At 51.2% G+C, this 22,533-nt stretch overlaps 3 protein-coding genes across 3 annotated transcripts; 2 read left to right on the forward strand and 1 right to left on the reverse strand.

Moving 5' to 3' along the window:
- Window positions 1-6,621: 6,621 nt before the first annotated feature.
- QC764_510120 (uncharacterized protein) lies at window positions 6,622-8,153 on the forward strand (the record flags this gene model as incomplete). Its single annotated transcript, XM_062948266.1, has 3 exons — window positions 6,622-6,905; window positions 6,976-7,958; window positions 8,022-8,153. The coding sequence occupies exons 1-3, from the start codon at window positions 6,803-6,805 to the stop codon at window positions 8,151-8,153; spliced, it is 1,218 nt and encodes a 405-aa protein (XP_062799688.1). The 5' UTR covers window positions 6,622-6,802.
- Window positions 8,154-8,321: 168 nt separating this feature from the next.
- On the forward strand, window positions 8,322-8,723 carry QC764_510125 (uncharacterized protein; the record flags this gene model as incomplete). Its single annotated transcript, XM_062948267.1, has 1 exon — window positions 8,322-8,723. The coding sequence occupies one exon, from the start codon at window positions 8,322-8,324 to the stop codon at window positions 8,721-8,723; it is 402 nt and encodes a 133-aa protein (XP_062799689.1).
- Window positions 8,692-10,495, reverse strand: QC764_510130 (uncharacterized protein). The gene is made up of 2 exons (XM_062948268.1): window positions 9,749-10,495; window positions 8,692-9,682 (listed from the first exon to the last, which is right to left on the reverse strand). The coding sequence occupies exons 1-2, from the start codon at window positions 10,234-10,236 to the stop codon at window positions 8,878-8,880; spliced, it is 1,293 nt and encodes a 430-aa protein (XP_062799690.1). The 5' UTR covers window positions 10,237-10,495; the 3' UTR covers window positions 8,692-8,877.
- Window positions 10,496-22,533: the final 12,038 nt, after the last annotated feature.

The raw sequence follows: 22,533 nt of genomic DNA on the forward strand, positions 1-22,533 counted from the left end.
AGTCGACCGAACCAGTGCATGCGTGCACAGCATATGCCGCTCTTGTCAAGCAAAAGCCGGAGTAGGCTGCATAAGATGAAGCTCATGTGACTTGAACGAACCACTGTGTTTCCTGCTGATTGGCGAAGCAACCGTAGTATTCATTGCTCTTCCGATATGCCTATCGACATAATACCTGAGATGATCGATTAAGAAGGGACTATAGTACCAGTGAGCAGACGGCTCGCCAAGCACTCAACGGAAAAGGTCATACGTCAGGATGTATGCCGTGTCTCAGAATTCTTCTCGTGGCAACAATCCAGCTCATAAACCAAGTTTCTGGGTCTAGATCTCAGTCCAAAAGCTGAAATTGATAAATACACTGTCCAGAAGGCACACCCCCCACCCATAGCCCCTCCTTCAATCTCTCTCAGACATGTCATACCACCTCTAAAGGGTATGCCGACCATATCAAAAAAACCATGGCAAAAGCATAACTGACAAATGGACCTTCTGCATGTTGTCGGTCGTTACCATCTGTCGGGTCCATCAGCTTCAACTGCCAACTCAGCTCTTGAGTTTGAAGCTGAAGTGGGTAATCTATTCGTTGTCACAAGGGAATTACCAGGTACAGCATATAATCATGTGAGATATGACTGTGGACTCGGCCTTGATTCCTTGTGTTTGAGTGCAGCTTCCAGGAATTCAATCTCCGCATAATAACTTGTTGCTTCTTCTGAGAAGGACTGGAGGCGGAAGAATGAGTGGTGACAGGATAGATTGAAACGAAAGCTGGAACTTGCGGTGCAACGCACCAACCCCGGCATTCCAGACCCTAGGGACTCCCGCCCTGGATCGCCGTGCAGCAAGTTGTCAGTCAAGGACAGAAATTAACATCAGACATACTCATGGCCCTCGAGGATGGCCATCCCCCCTGAGGCCTACACCTGTCTTGTTGATTACCAGAAACACTCTCCGGTTCCATCTGTTTCGATTTGCCGGGGGAGCAACCTCAACTAGGTACTCAGTATCCGAAGCAAGCGAAGCAACCTAGCGATCTAGACACAAGTTCCTGTAATAATGCCCAAATGTGCACTCGAGAACAAGCTGTTCTCAGAGAACCGCCACAACTTAGTGTCCCATCAATCATAGAAGGGACAGACAGGTCAGATTGTTGGCGAAGGAGGTACCCCGGGGACATCTCAAAGGTACAAAGCCACAAACGGAGCCAGTCTTCTCGCTTCCCCAAGTATGCCCCTCCGTTTTGACAGTGACATATCACTGCCCTTTTCGTCGTCGTGCATGGGAGGTGGGCGCTCCCTCCCGCCAGCCCGGTAACGTTCCCCTACGGCACCCTTGGCGCCTTCGCTACGTGGCGAGTTGGGCCCCAGCGTTTGCATCGCGATAGGGTCGTGTCTCGCCTTTATTTGGCGTTTTGTGGCTGGAGCCTAGGTTCTTGTGCTAGCTTGCTAACGTTCGCTGTTGACCAGGAGAGACACGGACAGGCTGCTCTTGGGGCGAACTGGACGCCACGACGATAAGCTGTGATGCAGGAAGAGAGGGGCTTTGAGAATGGTTCGTCAAATGTATGTACTGTACCTGACAATTCGTACCCGATGGGTGGAACCCGGTGTGACAGATCTCATGCAGCTTGCCAAGTTGGTGGTGTCGTTCATGAGATTTCCTGCTTCCAATTTTTCGTGCTTCCAGCCAATTATCGGTTCAGAATTCCCGACAATGACAGCGCTGACAGTGGAGGCCTGCGATCTTGGTTGGATCGGAACAAGCACGGGAGATGTATCGAGGGCTGCTGGCACAAACAGCCCGAGTCACGAGATGCAGATGCCGCATTTCACCAGCTACCGGGTTCTCGGAACTGAGACGCAGGATGGTGTGAATGGGTGATTGATGAGCTTTGTGGTTCCTTGTCATGGGCCGGATTGCAAAATCATTGCAGGTATGTCGTCCGGGAGGTATGGTTTGCTACCCCTACGAGGATCCCGTTAACCAATAATACGCCGTGATAGAAAGAGATCCCATGTTTGTTAGAAGCAGTTGCTTGAGTGTCGGTTGTTTTCTTGGTTCCTGAATGTCGACAGCCTGCCGAGTCCCTTTTCATGGCTGTCGGCTGTTAGCTGAGCAAGCCAGTTTTGGTCGGCGAACTTGGCGAGGACAATGGAATCGAATGTGCAGGGGGGCACAATAGATGATCGATTCCCGAAGGAGCACTGCCGACTCAAACATAGGCTTCCGGTCGCTGTATCCGCACCGCAAGCTAGCCAAGGACCGGGCCGATGATCGTTCAGTTGTATCACAACGTCAAAGATCACCATTTCATTGTGTTTCGTCCCGGTTGGCTAATTTGTGATGAACAGGTGTGCAAGCATGGTGGTACCGCGGGCGCCCGGACACGGCTCCGGTGCAATGTTTGCTCGATTTGTGGCCGAATCGGACAGCTCTGACTGGTCACTTTGGCTTCTTCTTATGTCGCTATCCTGTGAAAAGGTTGAAGTCCGAGAGAACGCGGCGGTAGTGGACATTGGAGAATATCGGAAGACGACATTCCTCAGCCCGCGTTCAACCACCGGGGCTTATTTCCTTCCTCGAAAGCAACACGGTCCAAGTCGGCGAAGCTAACACCAATAGTGTAGACAAGTTCATTTGGTTTCCCAGGATTGTTTTGTCCCGCACTACTGCAGCCACCCACTGAACAGACTGGCGGGGCGGTGGTCTGATGCCCAGGAACTTGGGGTTCGGGGTAGATGGAAACGGTACAGTAGTAAACGGAATCAAAATTGAGCCCTCCTTGTTACGCGATGGGGTTAGCTAAGTAGGCAAAATGCAAATACAGCAAGCATGCTTTGTAGTCGACACCTCGATTACTACTTTACTACTGGCCATATACCGAAGTCGCTCACATCTGGTTGGATGTTCCGTATTGTTCTTCATATGTAGGGATATGCGGATAGATCCAAGTAAAAGCTGACAAGCAAGTGCCATGACAAATTGATGTGGAATGTTGTGTTGACCCAAATCGCTAGCTCGGATTCATTGCACAAAAGAGCGTGACTGGTGCCTTCCTGCCTTCGGTGCTGCCCCAACGCCCCTTCCCAATCTTGAACTTGTCAAAGGTAATTCAGGCAGGCGCGTTTGTCTTTCCAGCTCCACCCACCTTCCTAACTCCCGGCATAGTAAGTATTTGAAATCCGGCCGAAGCACCGTGTAATTCCGTGACCGTGATATTCCGCGGTATTATGAGACGAAACCCAAGCAACACGTGCCCTACCATAGATCGCCGCTTTTAAGGCCTCTTCGCCCCTTGGCTCAGCTTCTGCTCAGCTAGTTATTCATCAGCCCCGCTCAGTTCCCCATCGGCCCCAGTCCGTGACAGAGGCAAGTATCTCAACATTGGCATTCCACAGGATATCTGACGATACTAACTTCGTTGCCAGTTCATTAAGGGACCTCTAGCAAAAGAAATGGGCATGCCGAAGCATAAAAGGCGTCGAAGGTTCGCTACGAAAAATATGACCAGTACGTCTAACAAAAGGTAGGAATCATCGCTCGGCTCTTGAATCCTTCTTCTCATCCCTCTTTACTTTAGACCGCAACATGCCTTAGGTTACTACGTGCGGTAGTATGTGGTTCTTAATACTTCCCCTGAGCCAGGGACAGACCTTCTTTGACTTCTTTGCGCTACATCTTGTATCTAAGAACGCAACCACTAGGAGCAATTGATCCTTTTTGACCCCAGATCCTCACATTTATTAACTCTCGTGCTGTGACATTACATGTCATCCAAAAGGCTAGTCCAGGCCATGATGTGCTATCTCATAAGCTGGGCTAACGCATTGTAAGGTCTCAAAACAGGGGCCTATTGTGTTGTAGCCGGATTCAGAGTCAGACATGTGGCCTAAAGATTCCTGTGTGGTTGCGATAAATTTACTCTTATCTATATAAAGAAATACCCCAGACTAAGCCGCTCGAGCAGAAAAGCAGCCTCTGGGACAGTACCAATAACTTACTATCCTAGTCTACTTTGCTGGCCAAGTGCAGCTCAAGGTGGGACCAAAACAGGTCCCTGGATACACAAAACTACAAACTAACAACACCAACATGGCATCTACTAAAATTGGCGACGATGAGAGGAAATAGTTATTTACACTTCGCCCCCTGACCATGTTACAGTCCTTGCCTCGTCGAACTTTCACAATGGCAATTAGTAAGCACACTCAAGGGGCTGAAAGAGACCGAGGCAATGAGAACTCCAAGAAGAAATGAAGCAGTTTCAAGAAGAACGGCCTTAATATTCATCAGCCTTACGATGCTGAGGTATATATATGCATACTTCGGAGAGGTGAGAAGTATGAGTTCAAGTCTACTGAGAAGGCTTTGCCGCTGTCGGACGAGGAAAAGGTGAGAATATGGCTTAGTGGCAGGTGGATTGCTACTGACAGAGCCCAACAGAACAAGAGCTTCCCGCTGCCAGTGCTCGTGGCTGCTGCATATGTTACAGATGAAATGGGTGGCCTAAAAGTTTCCATGTGGGGAAAGGAACGGGGGCGGAAAACTGATCGAGAGTCGTGTGTAGGGAGCCTGTCAGCTAGGCTCGAGCAGAGCAGTCCTATCGGTATAGAATAGATTTAAGAGATACATTATTTAGCTTCGCTTTGACCCCAATTTTCTATCAGGATAGCTTGTGACAATGGTCATGTCTGACAGAGGGGGGGAAGGCAGGGCGGACCAGAAGCTGACCCCCATCACCGCGAGGCGACAAGAAGGCGATGGTCGAAAGAGGAAAGGGCCACCAGTGGATAACTTTAGCCTGTCCCTGTCACGTCAGATGGTTGAAGATCTGACACTATCCGGGGTGGATTTACATCTTGTGTCTCCAAGACAGAGTCAGTCAATGCCATGATGGCATATATAGGAAGAAACCAAAGGAGAATATGAGAGGGTGGGGTGAATAGTGAATAGTGAATAGAGTTGATTCCACGGCTCGGGAAGGTGTAGGCCCAGAGACAGCGAGCGCTGTCGAAAAGGAGGAAGGAGGAGAGGCACTGACGAGGATGCAGAAGTCTAGTTGTTCCTCTCGAGTGGACGAGGCTATATATAAATTCATTCTCTTGTTCTCTGGTGTCGGGACTCGGCATATTCTCGCAAGGCTCTTGAGGCTTTTTGACGTTTACTTGAGGAGTTGTACGAATCATTGAACTGCCGAATCACACCAGTGCAGCTTCGGTGACAAACATGATCCTCCTGATCCTCGTTGTCTCATCTTGTGCCTTGCAAAGGATCAAGTCCTGGTCACTAGCAAGGCGGAGTTCTCAGAAAAGCCGAACTAAGCCTATCATTGTGTACAGGTTTCCAGGGATCCATCGGCATATTGCTATTAAGGGTGGAGTGACCTTGCCAGGCCCCGACCTCAGTCACCAAGGTGTGGGACGTTGGACTAATGGAGCATGTTCACCCTCGCTCCAAGGGGCTGAAGGCATCGGCCGAGAGGGGAGCCTGACAAGGCAGGCGAAAGAGGAATGAGAACCGACAGAGACGCGTGGCGATGCTTTTGGTGGGCTCAGTTACTCGGCTAGTCAGGGGAATACTTGCATGAAATCAGCAACAAGGGGTGACCAACAGAATGCCCCCAACCTAGCAAGACTCAGGACCCAGAAGGAATGCTCCTAGTAGTCAGGGGGCCCCTCTCCGTGATCGCCTTAAAACCATTGACATAAAGCTTGCTCCTAAAGGAATAGTCGAGTCGGTATCCTTCCTTCCGGTCAATCTCCGCAGTTTAGAATGCCTGTGATGCGGCTGTGGCCGCTGTAACCTTCCTATCGGAGGAAAAATATCATGCGATTCCTCCATCACTGTGACTGTCTCTGAGACTAAGCCACTAGCAGTCAGTTTACCGGCGATCTCTCTGCCTTAGCTTACCAAGTCGGGCTCTGTAGCCTAAGGAGGTCACTCTCGTTCATATTCCCAGGCTCCATCTCAAGCCCTAGAACCTCCTCTTGTTCCTATTTGGGAGTCAGGCAATAGGAAGGCGGGAGGAGAAGACATATGGAGGAGGTGAAACCTCCTCGATAGTAGTGTCATAGGGTAGGCGAGGAGCATTTGCCGCATGACGACAAGTGTCGAATGGGACGCTTAGAGGCTGGCTGAAACCTACGGTCCCATTCATGTGATATGGCCCTGACTGGCTGACCACTTGGGGGGAGAAGCCATTGGAGGCATTGGAGGCCTTGGAGGCTGAGACCAAGTCCAACAGGAATTAGAATCAGGTGTATCGAGTCTCGCGGACTTAGATTCAAGGAGACTGAATCCTTAATGCGGGCAAATCGAGCCGGGCCCAAAAACAGGACGTTGTCCCAGATCTGGGACCTTGCAGGGGCATGTGATCCCAAAAGTTGGCTTGTGCAGATACCTCAGCTTAACCTCAGCTCCAGCTCAGCCCACCCCGGCCTCAACTCAGGCCCCCTCAGCCCAAGCTCAGCACCAACTCAGCTTAGAGCGCCAGGAGCTCAGTTCTGGAAACGGAAATGGATGTTGGTGTGCTTGAGTCTCGTCTCCGAGTAGTTTGGCATTATATAAGGCATCGTGCCAGATCCTCAATCATTCTTGTTGGTTGGCTCGCACTAGAAGTGTAACGTAAGCATGTCAGCGCTGTTGGGTGGTACATGGACACAAGTGCTGCTGTTGGCGATCTTGTGCGGGGGAGCGTCGGAGTCAAAAGTTGTGACATCCATCATACTTAAACACCGAGATTTCACAAACCATTAGGCTTCCTCAGTCCTGACCTATCCACCTTGCACAAAATAAAACCATGACATCCAGGCTCGACTCCATTCTTGAAAAGCATGTTGCCCAAGGCAACAACACGGCGAACAAGGTCTTGGGGGCATCACTGGTTGTCGCGAATGAAGATGGTACAGTACTTACCCCTCCCGTTCACTTGAGAAGGTAGGTAGCCATTAAAACTGACATTGTTTTTCCCAGAGGTGATTTACTTTGGCTCAGCAGGCCGCATTAAAATGGCCCCTGATGCTCCTGCATTTTCGACCGACTCTTTCAGCTTTGTCGCGTCTATGACCAAAATCATCACCATCATCTGTGTCCTTCAAATCGTCGAGCGAGGTCTCATCAGACTGGAAGACGATATCCGCCCGCTGGTCCCTGAGCTGGCTTCGGCACAGATTCTGAAGGGTTTCGACGAAGAAAATGGTGGTGCCCCCATCTTGGTGGAAAACACAGTGCCCATTACGCTGAGACATCTCTTGACGCACACCATAGGCCAAGGGTACGATGTTGGTGACCCAGATCTGTTGCGATGGTCCCAGTACATTGGGAGAACAGTCAATGCAACCACCTCGACGCGGGAAGGCTGGGACACGCCTCTCAAATTCGAACCAGGAACGGGTTGGTACTACGGCACTGCAATCGACTGGGCGGGATTTGCTCTTGAAGAGCTCACAGGAACAACACTTGGCGAATACATGCAGGAACACGTTCTCGATCCACTGGGAATGAACGAGACCACATTTCATCCGTTGAGACCGGAGATCTGGGAAAAGGTCAAGGACCGATACGTGGAAGTTTCTTATCGAGCTGCGGATGGTACACTAACCGAAGGACCACTCATCACACCGCTTGAACCGCCTGTTGAAAGTGGTGGCTCTGGACTGTTTACAACAGCTGCTGATTACATCAAGTTCTTGCAAGCTTTGCTGCAGGACACAAAGGGCAAGGGTAATCTGCTGAAGAAAGAAACTGTTGACGAGCTTTTCCGGCCTCAGTTAAACGACAAACAGAAGGAGGACGAGGCAAATATTTTGATCGGGACAGGTTTCGCACCGGAATTTGATGAGCTGACTGCCAGCGAGATAAGCTGGGGGTTGGGTGGCGGCATTAATTTGGTGGATCTGGCAACGGGAAGAAAGAATGGAAGCATGATGTGGTCTGGGGTGGTCAACCCGCATTGGGTGAGTCTCTCTTTTGTTTTCCCCCTCATTCATTGCAGCTGGCTGACGTTGATGACTCTCAAGATTATGGACCCGACTACCGGAATCACCGCAACACTGTTTGTCAGTGTCTTGCCGTTTGGTGACCCAGTTCCAGGCAGGCTTTTCAAGGAGCTCGAGGCCGTCATATATGGCGAGCTGCTGTCGGAATGTTGATATCTGGAATAGTGGCCTTGGTATAGACGAAAAAGTGATGACGACATTTGCCTTTGAGGTAGTAGGTGGCCTGTGCTGAGGCTGTTTTTACTTGCTCTTTGCCAACTATCGAAGACTGTGTTCCAAACATGGCAAACCTTTGCAATTCTCACTTTGATAACGTCTGACATGAGAACCACGAGATCCGCCAGTAAGAAACTGACAGAGAGCCTGTCTAACCCACCAAAGAAAGCCAACCAACCGTCAAAGTCATTCCCACCCAAAACCGACGACGGCCATTACATGATCGTCAACGGTCGCAAATGGCGCGCGACAGATCCCCTGGTTCCCGATAACGCCCTGGCTGAACTAAAGCATTTTCTCGCCAAAGGGAGATCCGGTGCACGCCGACAGAATAAAAATGACATGCAAAAGCTGCCGTTATCGCGCAAAACAACCGGACTGGCCAAGCTCGGCCTTGGAGAACGCGGCAAGCCAGAATGGTGGAACGATACAGATGAGGGTCGCAAAGAAAGATGGGAGAATGCATTGATCCAACTCCGGGAGCTTCACGCCGAAAGTTCAACATGATATTTACAACAGCCCAACCCCAACATCCAGTCATGCGACACATCGTATATACTGCCATCAGACCCATGATAATGCTCATTTCGACCATGATACCCTCATTCCATCCATGATACCCTCGTGTCATATCTACCATGATAACCATAACTATCTCATCTCAAAAGTCCACATACCGCTCACTCTTCCCCGTCCTCGTCGTCATGGTCGAAATACTCGACATAGTCGACCACCGCCTCTTCACCCCAGTTTCCTTGTTCTTCTCCTTTTCATTATCGCACAGTGCCCCCCTCGAAGGCCTGGTATACCGGTTGTAATACCCCCACCCCTGCTCACTCGCCTTGACCTCCCTCCCCCTCAATATCAACCTATACTCCGTCACCGCCGCCTTGGCCATCTTTTTCTCCTTCCTCAGCACATTCCTCAACCACAACCCTCTGGCACCGGTCCCATCAAGCAACCTCCTCCTTTTACCCCCCGCACCCCTTGTTTTAGACGACCTGGTCTCCTCATCAGCCCCCCGTTCAGTCATGATCTCCCCTGCTTCCACTGCCACCATGACAACAACCTTCCATTCCCTTCTCTTGAACGCGTTACTACTGCTTGTCGTCCTGTCGTTGAGCAAATCATAGATTTCGTCCTGGACTTTCCAGTCAAGGCACCGGAGCCGACGGTCGAGATCGCCGGCATGCATGGAGGGGGGTTTTCCGGTGCGGGCGGTGAAGTGGGTTTTGTCGGAGGCGATTTCAGACAACAGTTCGGTTTCGGTGAAGTGGATGTTTGGGGTGATGGACAGGATGCGGCCTTCTTCGATTTCGGTGCGTCGGCAGAGGGGGAAGGGGAGGCCGAGGAGGCAGTAGCGGGTGGTTAGGCGCTCGATGGGGGCGTGGTAGGTTATTGTCCAGGATTCGAGGGTGGAAGAGTTTGAAGTACTGCTGGAAGTGGAGGGGCCGGGAGAGGCGTGGCTTTTTCCCCCGCGGTGTGGTTAGTGAGGTGCCTGTCAAACGGTGGGGGGATGGGAGAGAATTTACAGGGCTTTGGATTGATAGAGGAGGTCCCCGAGGCAGGAAACACTTTTTGGTCGGTTTTGAAAGGAGAGATCAGGGGTGTTGACTCTGAATGGTGGGGAGCGGGTTTGGAGTATGGTTGATTGGGATTTGCTTCGTTGGACGGGGTAGGGGATGGTGGGGGTGGTGGTGGTTGCTTCTTTTTCGAACCATGTTGATGATGATCTTGACGAGGAGGTTGGCGGTGGGGAGGCGTATCGTGCTGGTGGGAAAGGAGCGACTGTTACCACCGTTCTTGCCCGCGCTCGTGTTGCCGCCACGGCTATCCTTTCATCAAGGGAGAGGTAGTCGGCTGGTGCCCCGAGGAATACGACTTCTTTTTCTCCGTCTTGACCGTCGAATTGTAGCCCGGATATGTCATCGAGGTAATCGAGATCGGGGATGGAGGGTAGGCTCGGCGGTCGCATGCTGGTGGTGCTGGTCCCACTTCCGGATCTCCTTACCGCCGCCATCTTTTGGGTCTTTTCGCCCTGTCCAGTTCCCTTCTTTTCTATTTCTTGCTTCAGCTCGGTATGTGGAAATGAGGAAACGAGGAGAAAGGGTCGGTTTAAGCTTTATGGAAAACTGGGGAAAACTGGGGGCCCTGAGTAGGGTCCTGAGTCCTGCGCCCGCCGGGGGTCCGGTTGATGCCGGAGTTTCTTGTGTCAAGAACTGAGACTTGCCCACTTTTCGGCGTCAAACCGTCAACCTCGTTGTTCTGGCGGAGGCGAGATTGACTCGGGCGATGCTTGTCGGGGTTGGTGTTCTGGAAGGGGATTCTTTCGGCCGTTGCGGCAGGAGAGGTGGGGATGGCGGTTTATACATATCGCCAACATTTGTCGTGCCGGGAAAAGTTTATTTTGACGGTGCTGTGGGATGAGGCAAAGAAGTATCATCGGGCGGTTACAAGTGCGGCGTTTTGATGGGTGAGACGCTTGACATCCGATTGCATGTTGCGAGCCATGTTGTGTTTGGGGGAGGCGCAGCTGTTGAAGATTGCCGAGGGCTAAAAAAAGGTGCCAACGGTTATTCTTTTGTCGGCTCGATCCGATTGAATGCGGCGTACATGTAGTTGGCGAGGGTTTGATGGGAGCATTCGCAAACTGTGCCTACCAACTTTCCGAAGGGGTAAAAGGCGCAGCACTTGGAACCAGGTAGGTATTGAGCATTCAAAGATATGATCACTATCCATCACACATTCGAAACTGTGACATTTACAACAGCACTCTTCGGTGTACATCAATCAACCTATTCAGCACTATTGACAGCCTTTCGAAACGGCTGGGCAAGACATTGCTTTCATCCGCCTAGATTGTCAACGTGAGCAGCCACATGCATCACACATCAGTAGGTAAGTAGGTAAGGTATGTCATCGCAAGGGGCTTTCTCCACTCAAAACCTCCATAACGATCTGCTTAGTTCGACCGCCAACTCGGGACAGTGTAAGCTCTTCCCTGCTTCTGTGAGGCTTTGGTGTGTTGTGTGGGTTGGCCGGGAGTCAAGCTCTGAGACTCTGCGGCCGGTGGGCGGAATCATGATTAGTGTCCCGTCAGAGGAAACTATGAATTGGCGAGGTGATATTCTGTGGAAGCCAAAAAATTTCCCGTCCGCAAAACTAGGCCGGTGCGACTATTGCAAATGGCAGTATTGGTGCTTCTGTCCCAAACTTCTCTTGTGTGCACGTATGTAGACAGCCAAGTACCTAGGTACTCAGCCTTAGGCATGTGATATGTTCGTATCTTGGGGAAGATTTCCGGAACCTCTCTGCCATCTCTGTCAGATAATCAAAACGGGCCAGCATCTGACACAACACCTTCTCCGCCTGTCGCCAGGCCTTTTCCTGCTCGTTTTCTCTTCGAACAGCACCTAGAGTGGATGTGTTGTTGAGAGGAGGGGGCCAGAGAAAAATAGTCATGAATTTGAACAGTTGGCGAACGGAGTAGGATGACAGAGCAAACTCAAGGGATTCCCCTTCGATATGCTCTGATATGATAAAAGAATTTGGTGCAGAGTGCAAAGCTAAGTATATTCTTGCAACTTTGATGCCTGGTGGTTTTGTGGAATTACCTTCCGGGTAGATTAGGTTTTGGATACATCGAAGCGATATGTCTTCGGGCGGGCCGGCCAATCTACCACCTCTCGTTGGGAACACGAATGGTGAGGGTTCAACTGGGACCAGGTGATTCAGTTCACCCGCCTCTTGCCTCCATGTGGCACATGATCGCTTCAGATTTTCGAGAATATCATGTGCATACATATGATCCGATAAAGATGGTTTCAGCTCTCGAGTCCGTTAAGGTGTGGCAAGGCCGAATAGGCTCAGCCTAGCAATCGTAAGTGGGCTACAGTTATTTAAAGAATAAATGCTCTAAGTTAGGCTATCCCACTATTCATTATCTTGGCTGGGCAATACCACCTCTGAGGAGCTTAGTAAGAGATAGAGAGCAAAAAAACACGTGTGAGGCTTAGAGGGTCACTTACTGTATAAGAGGCACAGGATCTACTAGATCAGAAGGCTGTAGGCGAGCAAGTAATCCAGGAAAACCAACAGAATAGTGGTAGTGCAGGGGGGTTTTGTACGAAGATTCGGTGCTGTGGTGTGTGCGGCAAGCCAGGCCATAATGCACGCACGTATAAGAAGGCTGCAGAATCATCTGATTTATCTGTTTCTGATTCAGTTATTGTTATTTCTTAGTATTGTGGTTGCGCAATTGAGGGTAGTTATAGTGAGGTAGTGGAAAGTGGCTAACTCGCTTGTCTGGCTAACTCGCTTATCATGCACGTTGCATTCCATCTGAGAATAATAGATAGGCCTCGTCGCCCAGCAGCCAGCGCCGGACAAACAACGAAGAACCGTCCGCACCCACGACGATGTCTGTCTTTACTTGCAAACTGTGACCATCTCGATCCTTGTACCCGACCATGATACTATCACCTCCCTCGGAGGACGTGACAATGGAAGTCACCTCGCACCCCTATCCGATGTCCAGCCCTATGCTCAAAACCTTTCGCAGCCGCGTCCTCGACACCCAGCGGAACACGTGGGACGCCTCGAAAACATACACCCCCGTGTACCCGTTGTAGAAGGGGATGGCCTCTTTGCGGTCGGCATCGTACTCGTAGAAGGGGTCGGTGTGGGCGGTGCGCATCTCGGACAGGACTGAAGGAGGGAGCATCTCGCGGAGGGCGGACGACAGGGCCCAGTGGACGATCATGGTCCATTCTCGAGAGCGCTGGTCCAGGTAGAGCTCCTTTTCGAGGATCGTGACGGGGAATCCGAGCTGTGGCAGTGTTAGTTGAGTCGAGGTTTTCCGAGAGCAAGATAACGAGTCGTCGCAACAGAAACACAACCTTTTGGAGTCCGTAGGCGAGGAAGAGTCCACACGCCCCGGCGCCGATGATGGTCACCTTGAGGAGTTGGTGCTCTGGTTTACTGCTGACGGCTATTTTTCTCGATGGTGGTTATCCTTCGCGATTAGTTGTAATAGCTGTCGTCGATCCCTTTGCGGTGTTCGGTGTTCTTAGGTATGAGGAAGGGAGAAACCCTCCTCCCTCTTATATGCCATTTGGAGACCTACCACCATGGCCACACATAGTCAATGCTGGCTGCCAGTCTGCGACGGTCGTCTGGTTCCCCCCTTGTGTTCCCCTTTTTCTTTTAACATTGATTCGACTGATCACCTCGCTTAAACATCTTTCCATTATAGCGGAAAAAAGCGGCAGGCCCGTTTTGTGATTATTCTCAACTGCCGGAAGGAACCTTCAATCTTGCACATACGGCGATGTTTTCGTCCGTCCTTTCGGTCGGTCGGAGCTGGACGGCGCGGCCCCGACCCCCACAAGGATTCTTTGTCATTAGAGAAGTCATGTTATAGACGATGACAAAGTCTGCATATGTAGTACCTCAGGGTTACAGCCATTTCGGTGTCCCGGGCCACCCGGAGGAAACGAAACGGTAATAGCGGCCATAGGGTTGTGCTATTGTGCTGCTACGCTGTTGAAACCTCCGAATATTGTCAACGAGACAACGTCTAGTTGAACACGTATTTACCTAGGTTAGAAGTGAAATACGCTGCTAGATTTTATTGCAGATGTGTAGTACGGCCTCGTATAGCTCGCCCTTCGGCTTTACTAATCTACGCGCGCACTCACTAATAACCGGGGGGCGCTGAATGCCGAGTGCGACTTTTTTTCTTCTGTTTTTTTCCCAAAAGGACTTGCAAGGCTCATAAAAGTTTATGGGTTTTAATGGTTAAAAAACACTCGGTCTCCGTTCTTCGGACGCAGCCATGTCTTTTTGTATTTCTGTCCTCGACTTCTTACTCAGTTTCATCAATGAGTGTTACTATCCTCGGATTCTTCCCCAGAGTCACCATCATCATCATCTTCTGAGGAGGATGTTTCTACAATTCTTCCCCGCCTCTTCTTGCTACCTTTCCCCTTCTCAGTCTTCTTCTTCCTTCTCCCTTTTCCCTCCTTCTTCTCATGCCGAGCCCCGATGTCAGCTACATCCAGATCACCGGCTACAAAATAACCCGAAGTGGTGACCACATAATCTAGCACCACCAAATCGATTATATTTGCTACTCGAGGCGCCCCCTTTATAACAAAGTGGCCTAGAATATTTTGCAAAGTACGTCTCTCTTTTTAACACATACATCATATACTCAAACATTGAAATTTCTCGATCAAAACTACCTAATCGATCAATTATTTGCCGCTACTACAACATCATATTATTAGATCCCCGGACTTCTCCTCGCCCTTGTTTCAAGAAGATTTTAATATCCCACGCGTGGCTTAATTGATTCCACCCCAAGACGTTACCGTTATACTTTAATCGGAATAGGACACACGAATAGAAGAGAACTCGCCAAAAACGAGCAAGGAACAAGAAATTACGGAACCACTTATCAGTTAAGAGACACTTGCACATATACCAAGTACCATCCTAGGGTGAAGAAGCAGACGGAGAAGAAGCAAGAGAAACTATGCGAAATAAAGGGAAGAGGTTTCCAATATAACCGTGAAAAAACCACGAGGGTAAATAAGAAGGAGGCAAAAAAAATATCGAGACAAAAATCGTGAAATAACGACAGACCAACAACAGTGCAATTACAATAATTGACAACAACAATAACAACAACAACAACCACAACAGCAAAGAATTATTATCACCTCATACCTATACCCCTTTTTTTCCCAACTTCTGCTTACATCAACCATTAATCAATCAACTTCTCAACTCTCATGTCACCCAACCTTACTACTCAACATAAAAGATCTCCCACTTCTGCCCCAGCGCCTGCCCCATCTTCTGGTCCTCCACCGCCTCCCCTTCCATCTTGCCGTGCACGTACGCCTCCCCAATGAACATCATGTGCGTGTCCTGGTCCGGTAGTGATGTCTCTGAACTGTTGGTACCAGCAGGAGGAATCTGCCGCAAGATGACGGGCACCGAGCAACCCTTCAGGATGCAGATGTAGTCGCCCGCCTCCATGGTGGGTGGGCCCAAGCCGAACAGAGGGGATGGTTTCTTACTACCGCCGCCGCCGTTGCTTCCTGAATGGTTGCCGTTTTCGGGGAGGAAACCGTTGGCGCCGCCGTTGGTGCTATACCTGCGCTCGTGGCGCGGTCTGTCGCAGTCGTTGTCGGTGCCGTCGTTCTCTCGCTGAAAGGCCGGAAGGCGAGCATGTTCGATGGGAGATTTCAGCTGGTGTTCGTGATGCGTCATCTCTGTGCCACCACCATCCGTAGTCTTGGTATTGTGAGCAAAGTGTGAGGATCTGCCGGTGGTAGCGGACCGATCCCTCTCCGTGGTGGCCTGGAAGAAGCGCCGGTTCCAGGTGACGTTCTTGACGCGTGTGAGGTACTTGCGGATGAGCTCCGAGTTGTCCTGCAGCAGCTCGCCGACGTTGAGGTCCCCGTTGTTGAAGGTGTCGGCGATCTCGAGGCACCGGAGGCAGGCGCGCTGGTACCACGTCGGCGGGATCTGGCCGTCGGGGTCCCGGTCGGCCACCAGGGTGCGCCAGATCTTGTCCGGCACGATCCCGGATGCGTCCTGCTCGGTGCGGTTCCAGCCGCCCATCATCAGCGACTCGCGGAGGATGACACCTCCCGTGTTCCTTGGCGAGATGGTGGTGATCCTCGCCAGAGTGAAGCCCCGGAGAGGGAGGAGGTTCTGGCTTGACAGGGGCTTGGTTTCCAGGATGTCCTTGAGCTCATTCTTGTCGTACTTGCTAGCCTCGCCGTGGGCCTTGTAGTGGGGGCGGTCGACGGGCCCGACCAGATTTTCGCCGTTCTTGCGCCCGCTGTACACCTCATCGGGGGTTCCGAACTCGGAGTCTGACAACAGAGGAATCCACGACGGCAGCTTTGGGGCGGGAGGCGCCGGGAGGGGGAACTTTGGTGGGTCTATCTTCATTGCCCAAGGCCGGCACAAGATGTCGAGGGACTGCGATGATTCGATGCAGAATCGAGTGAAGTCTTTGTAGACTTCCACCGAGTCCTTCCTATAGTCGACCTTGAGGTCCGCAGTCTTTCCCGTAAGTTTGTAAATGTTGGCCGACTGCGGGGTGTCGGAAGCGATAGACACCAGACTATAGATGAGATCCTTCTTGTCGGTGGCATCGAATGTCTTGAGAGACGTGACCAGAGCTTCGAGCTTTTTGACAGGCCGCATGATGTTGTCGCCTTCTGCTGTCCGCAAGAACAACTTACTGGTGGCTTCCAGTAGGATGTAAGCGCCAAATGACTGGACATTTCCCAGCGTCTTCGGGCCGTCCCTCCATTCCTTGTAGTCAAACAGGTTTGCGATAGTTTCCTGATTCGAGGCCAGCAGAGAGACTGCGTCGGCAAAGTCAAGCCATTGCACCATCTTTCCCCCACAATGGACGGTAGCCGCGCGTGCCAACGAGACCTCCTGTACAACCCACCGCCGAGAGAACCATCGATCTCTCATCAACTCGGCGAGGCAGTGCCACTTGCCAGCCTGCTTTGAGTCTTTGGCGTATCTGTCCAGCACAGCAAAGTCCATGATGGAGGTGATAAAGTCCATGGCCTCGTCACTCCGGCCCAGGTTGTCGCTCTCTCCCAACCAGATGCAGACGTTCTTGGCGTTTTGGTAGATCTTGATGAGTTGCTCCAGTTGCTCGGTTTTCTCGACCAAGTTCGCTTGGTTGATGCACACAACATCAACCCAGAGGTGCACGGGCTTATCGTCCCGTCGCAGTCGAAGCAAAGCTCGAAACAAGTTGTTGCGGATTGGGATGCGCAGGGCACATCGTGCGGTCGATCCCCAAGTACTTGGTTCCGTGCTGCTGCTTGGCCCATCTTCGAGGACGAGGTATAGCCTCCCATTGCAGGCATCGTCGCCCCAGTTGTATGACAACGCGGCGTACTCGGGTACCGACCTTCCTTTTTCCCACTTGGATGTGTCTAACGAGCACAGAAGAGGATAGTGGTCGGCGGGGGCGGGCCAGACCACCAAAAGCCTGATCTCGTTTGGCCCGAGTTCCTTGTAGAATTTAAGGTCCTCTTCTGTGAGTGAATTCGAGAAATGATCCCTTTGCTGGCGAGCCGCGAGACTCTTGCCCTCGGTCGTGGCCGATGCTGTGGTCTGTGTGTCGACCTCCTCGAGCCACCAACTTTCCAGATCCAGTTCTCTCTCGAGCACCACTCGCAAGTCCGCCTTGCTGTCGACCTCCTCGCTAAACTTTCGCACTTCTCGGATCTTTTCCTCCAGAGATTTCACCCCGTCAATCACCTTTCTGAGAGACTGCATGTGACTGTCTTCACTGAACTCGGGTTCATCGTCGTCTGAATCCGTTGTCGATCCAAAATGGTAAGGTAGTCTTATCTGCCAAGCCCAACTTGGCCGACTTGCCCGGTGGCCTGCCTTTGTTGACTTCTTGCGGGCCAGTTCTAGTGCGCTCTCTCGCTCCTTTTGCCGTTCAAGATCTCGAATCTCCTGCTTCTGCTCCTCCTTCCTCTTCAGCCGCCATTGCTTGTCGTATTCGTTCTCGGCGTCTTCTCTGCCCTGCTCTTTTTCCGTCTGTGCAAGCAGGGTAGTTTTTTGCTCAAGCTTTACTACATATTGTTTGAGATATAACACTTTCGATTCCAGGACGTCCCTTTCTACCTTGAGTTTAGCGCACTCGCTCTCGAGTCTTTCCAAATCCGCCTTTTTCTTGGCGATCTGTTTTTGTCGTTTACGCTCTTCTTTTGCTTTCCTGGCCAACTTTCTTCTCGATCTTGACTTGCCATGTTCCTTGCCGTCTTTGTCTAGCTTCACTGCCTCCTGAATCATTCCCAGTTTGTCGCCTCCCTCTGAGATTTCAACTAGGGGAATACCCTGTTCGACAATGACCACTCGCACATGCTTGTCTCCGGCAGTCTCCTTTTTCTCGTCACCCTCGGTTACATCTCGCGTTGCGCTCATATCCTTCTCGATTGAGATGGTTTCATCCAGAGCATGGTCCTTTGGGGAGATCTCTTCCTCCTTCAAACTTTGGAAATCATCCTTCTCGGTACCAAGACTGTTGTCACTGTGCAAAGTCCTCACCGTATCCTCTTCCAAACCGTCTGAGTCCGCATGATCGACCGGGTCCGCGTCCGGGTGGGGCTGCGGCTCGGTGTCAACGTGGTCTTGTTTCACGTCGCTATCCTCAAGTGTCTCTTGTTCCTCGTTGGGAACAATCTCGGCCGTCACATGTTCGACAATGTTGGTCGGAACACTGCCATTGATCTCCCGGTTGTCGTCTTTGAGCTCAGTAGTAGGTTCTTGAGGTTCAGGGTCGAGCTCAGATTCCGATTCCGTCTCGGACTGAGTTTCGGACTCTTCGGGGCTACTTGATTCCTCAGATTCCTCCTCGAACTGAACCACCGACTGAGACTTTTCCAGTTCCTTTTGGTCTCTTCGCACTGCAGCCATCTTCTCTTCGCGGTCCTTGATATCGTCAGCAAGAAGAGATGACTTGAGAGTGGTAAGCCTGAGTTCGCGCTGATACTTTTGGAGTTTATTGGTGCTCTTCTTCAAATCCTTGGTCGATCGTCCACTGCCACCGTCGGCAATCGCTCTAGGAGCGAGGGCGTCGACCAGGGCTCGCTTGGTGGAGTCGATCTGCTCGCCGACTTGGTTGCAGAGAGCCCGAGTCCTTTCACTCATCCCTTTGACCTTGTAGTTGATATGTAGAAAGTTGCGTTCTGTCTCCTCGATCTCGGTCCGCGAGAGGTACTTGTCACGCATCTTTTCCAGTTTTTGTTTGAGAGTATCTTCCTCCGCTCGTAACTTTGCAATTTCTTTCTTGAGCTGATCCTGACGAGTCTTGGCTGCTAGAGTGCCGGCCTCCCGGAAGCCGAGACGATCGAGCCTGGCTCTGGCCCTGGGGGCGAGCCTGGGGAGGTCAATGTTCCTGGGATCAAAAGGGGCCATGATGGACAGATATGGCGAGTGGGGTTTGATGGGATGGACGGAATTGAGAAGTGTCAGAAATGTGAATTGAAGGTCAATAGTGATGCAATATGGGAAAAATTGAGCGATGAAATTGAGGTAAAGCTGGTGTCCGTGGGCCTTGGGGGAACCTCGACAAACCTTGCCAGTAGTGCTTAAATATGAGGCAGCAACAGCACGATGTGGCGCTAACCTCTGAAGGCAGAGAGACCCCTCGTGCACCAAGTTTTACCGGATTTTAATACAGCATAAGGTGGTGTCCGGGGACGGAAATTACCATTCTGTTTAGACACCATCCACCTACGGCAACTGACGGTTTAGAATAGCAGGGCCAATGTAGCCGTCTTCTGTGGTCAATCATGACCGACAGCTCGAGCCTGGTCGTCCTTTCCGGCGGACTGCAGCAGCGAGACCTGTCACAATCATGTTTCCCCACCTCTTCAATTTCCTGATTTTTGAGCCTTCGTATCTCGGGTGAACCATCTCCTTCACACCCTCATTGGAATATTGAGCAAATCTCCCTCCTGTAGGACCCCACTGCTCCCATCCCGATACAAATTCCTCAATGCGGAAATGACCTGCCATAGAAAACACCTTCAACGAGACCAGAGCCTCAATCCACACTAAAAATTAAACCACCGGACTCTCGCCATGTCTGCCCGAGATGTGGCCTGATTCCTACATTGTCCATGGCAAGAAGGTGGGAATGACAAGAAAGCCCAAACGACAACTGTATTAGCTACTGACAAAAGGCACCTCTTAGACCCCTTGTTCTGGCCAAGTCAGTGATGTTCGGTAGTTGATCTTTTTCCCAACCCTGGCCCGAGCTGAAATGCGGGCTGGTCTGTCAAATGCCTATCATTTCTCGCTAGGCTTATCATACAGCCTCATAGCCAACCAAATGGCCTTGTCAAGCTTGCCGTGTTACACACACTCTGCAAGAGAAAGTCCCCATTGGTGATGGTGTCAAGACAAGGCTCTGGGTTTTCGGGCTCCAAATGCGAGGAAGATCACTGCGAGCAGCGAGACAAGCGTGGATCCCGAGTCAATATGCAGCTACCTGCACAGACATATCAGAGTGCATCATGGGTAGACTCCATCCACATTTGCTGCGTCCCGAATCCGGTGCAGAAATATTGAAAAAGTGCAGCCAACTTTTCTCGCCTATCAACTACCAAACCTCCACCTTGGGGTTGGATGTGGCTTGTTTCGGATCATGTCGGCAACTCCATTCATGACCGGATCAGACCTTTTTTTCTTTTCATTTGACCATCACCGTCGATCCTTCATGATGTGCTACCACACCTTGGGTGATTTGATTCCGTCGAGACAGTCGTGTGAAGCAAGTGAGAAACATGTCTGATTCCGTTTCACTCGTTCATAAGGCTCTCGAGTCCAGCGAGCCTCGAGAGGTAGTCGATTTGCCGATTTGTCGGGCAGCGATATTCCACCTCAGGCACACCCAGTCCAATGTTTAGTGAAAAACGAGCACATCCTCCATGACTCTATGAATTTTTGTGAAAATCGATCGGCCAAATCTCCCCAAGAAAGCGATCACCCGAACGAACCAGTCAACACACCACCACTGCCAAAACCGACAAGAACCATGTCCGTCTTCAGAAAGGCACATCATACCCATTTCGGACTTGGCCCTTTTTTGACAAAGCAACGCTAACGGCAAATCACAGAGCGTGCCCGTTCCCATCCTTCCCGCCACCCCAGATGTCGCCCTCGACGCAGCGGGTATCGTAGCCCTTGCCGACCTCACAACAGTTCAAGAGCGCACCGTCCTCACCGGAACAGCAGTATACCTTGACGCCTTAGTTCTCTCCCCCGGCATCCACATGCAGCAGAATGCTCCCGAGCTGAACCTGGGCGAGTATCCTGCCTGCGCCGCACTCACCAGCGGCTATGTCTTCCGCATCGAGAACTCAGCCATGGTGTACTACCTCCAGCAGATCGGCCGCACCGGACAGCTCACCACTCTCAGCGTCTCACAGGAAGTGGCAGGGGGACTGGATGGGTTCTGGTCCTCCATCTTTGCGTATCATAACGGCACGTTTGTGTCGGCCCTCTCCTATGGGCTGATCGTGCCCTGGACCATAGCCGTCCTCGTCATACTCGGCTTGGCAGAGGACTGGTGGGGTATCGGGGTGGTCGGTCTCCTCATCCTGTCCCGTCTTTGCAACGTGGTCGTCATCCGCAGAAGATCCGTTCCGGGCTGGGCCGGTGCATCCGAGCCGGGTGTCCAGGGCGATCTCCTCGTCCTACTCAGTCGAGACAGATGGATCCGCATCAAGGGATACGTGGACGACCTCAAGCTGGTCACCTCTGGTCAGTGGCTTCGCGATCAGACCCGAGTGGAGAGCTGGGTGACGGCTTTTGTGACTGTTATTGTGTATCTAGATGCCGCCCTCGCCAGCAACCTCACCCAGTTTGGCAAGATTCTGCTGTTGGCACTCTTGATCGGCTCGGTTGGGTTGCTGGCGATCGCGAACAGCGCGACGGAGGATCTCTTGATGCATGGGAGGATTGTCAAGCTCGCCTGTCCCAGGGAGCCTTTTAAGCGCCGTCTGGACCTGGCTAACAAGCTGATCAAGGAGACCGGGCGGGATGACTGGGCTGTGAGGTTGGGGATGATTGTGAAGAGCGGGTGTCAGTGCCAAGAGGACCAAAGGGCGACGATGTGATAGTTTGTCCGATACGACGTCAGATGTGAAGTCTCGGGGACGTATCTCTCCTTTTCTGGACGTCGTGCACAGTTGAAGGAGTTCGGGTCAGGATACGGGATACGAGGACAATACGACCATGTTGATAGATGTTTTGATTATGTAACGTGCGTGATAAGCGAGCGCAACAGACAAGGGAGCACAACACTTTTTAACACCCTACTACAACTATCCTCAAATATATAACCACAACACTAGGAAACTACAATAACTAAATTAGAAACAGATGAATCAGATAATTCTGCAGCTTCTTTATAGGTACGTGCATTATAGCCAGGCTTACCGCACAGACCACAGCACCGAATCTTCGTACGAGACCCCCCTATACTACTATTATTCTGTCGGTTTTCCTGGATTACCTACTCGCCCAGAGCCTTCTAATCTAGTAGATCCTGTGCCTTTTATATAGGAAGTGACCTTCTAAGCCTCATACGTATTTTTTTAACTCTCCGTCTCTTACCAAGGCCCTCGTTAGCCTTACGTAGCAAAGAGACCTCTATATAGAAAAGAGCCACCTTATATATTATACCTAATATTCCTTTAGTAAATTATTCTATAGCGGTTAGTATTAAGGTTAGAAAGCTAGCCTA

Source organism: Podospora pseudoanserina, chromosome 5 (genome assembly GCF_035222485.1).
Source record: "Podospora pseudoanserina strain CBS 124.78 chromosome 5, whole genome shotgun sequence".
NCBI classification, from domain to species: Eukaryota; Fungi; Ascomycota; class Sordariomycetes; order Sordariales; family Podosporaceae; genus Podospora; species Podospora pseudoanserina.

Bases quoted from the DNA above. Each gene is read 5' to 3' on its own strand.
- QC764_510130 (XM_062948268.1), bottom strand. From the start codon at position 10,236: ATGGCGGCGGTAAGGAGATCCGGAAGTGGGACCAGCACCACCAGCATG. The intron at 9,683-9,748 runs GTAAATTCTCTC...CGGGGGAAAAAG, and splicing joins CTCTATCAATCCAAAGCCCT to CCACGCCTCTCCCGGCCCCT.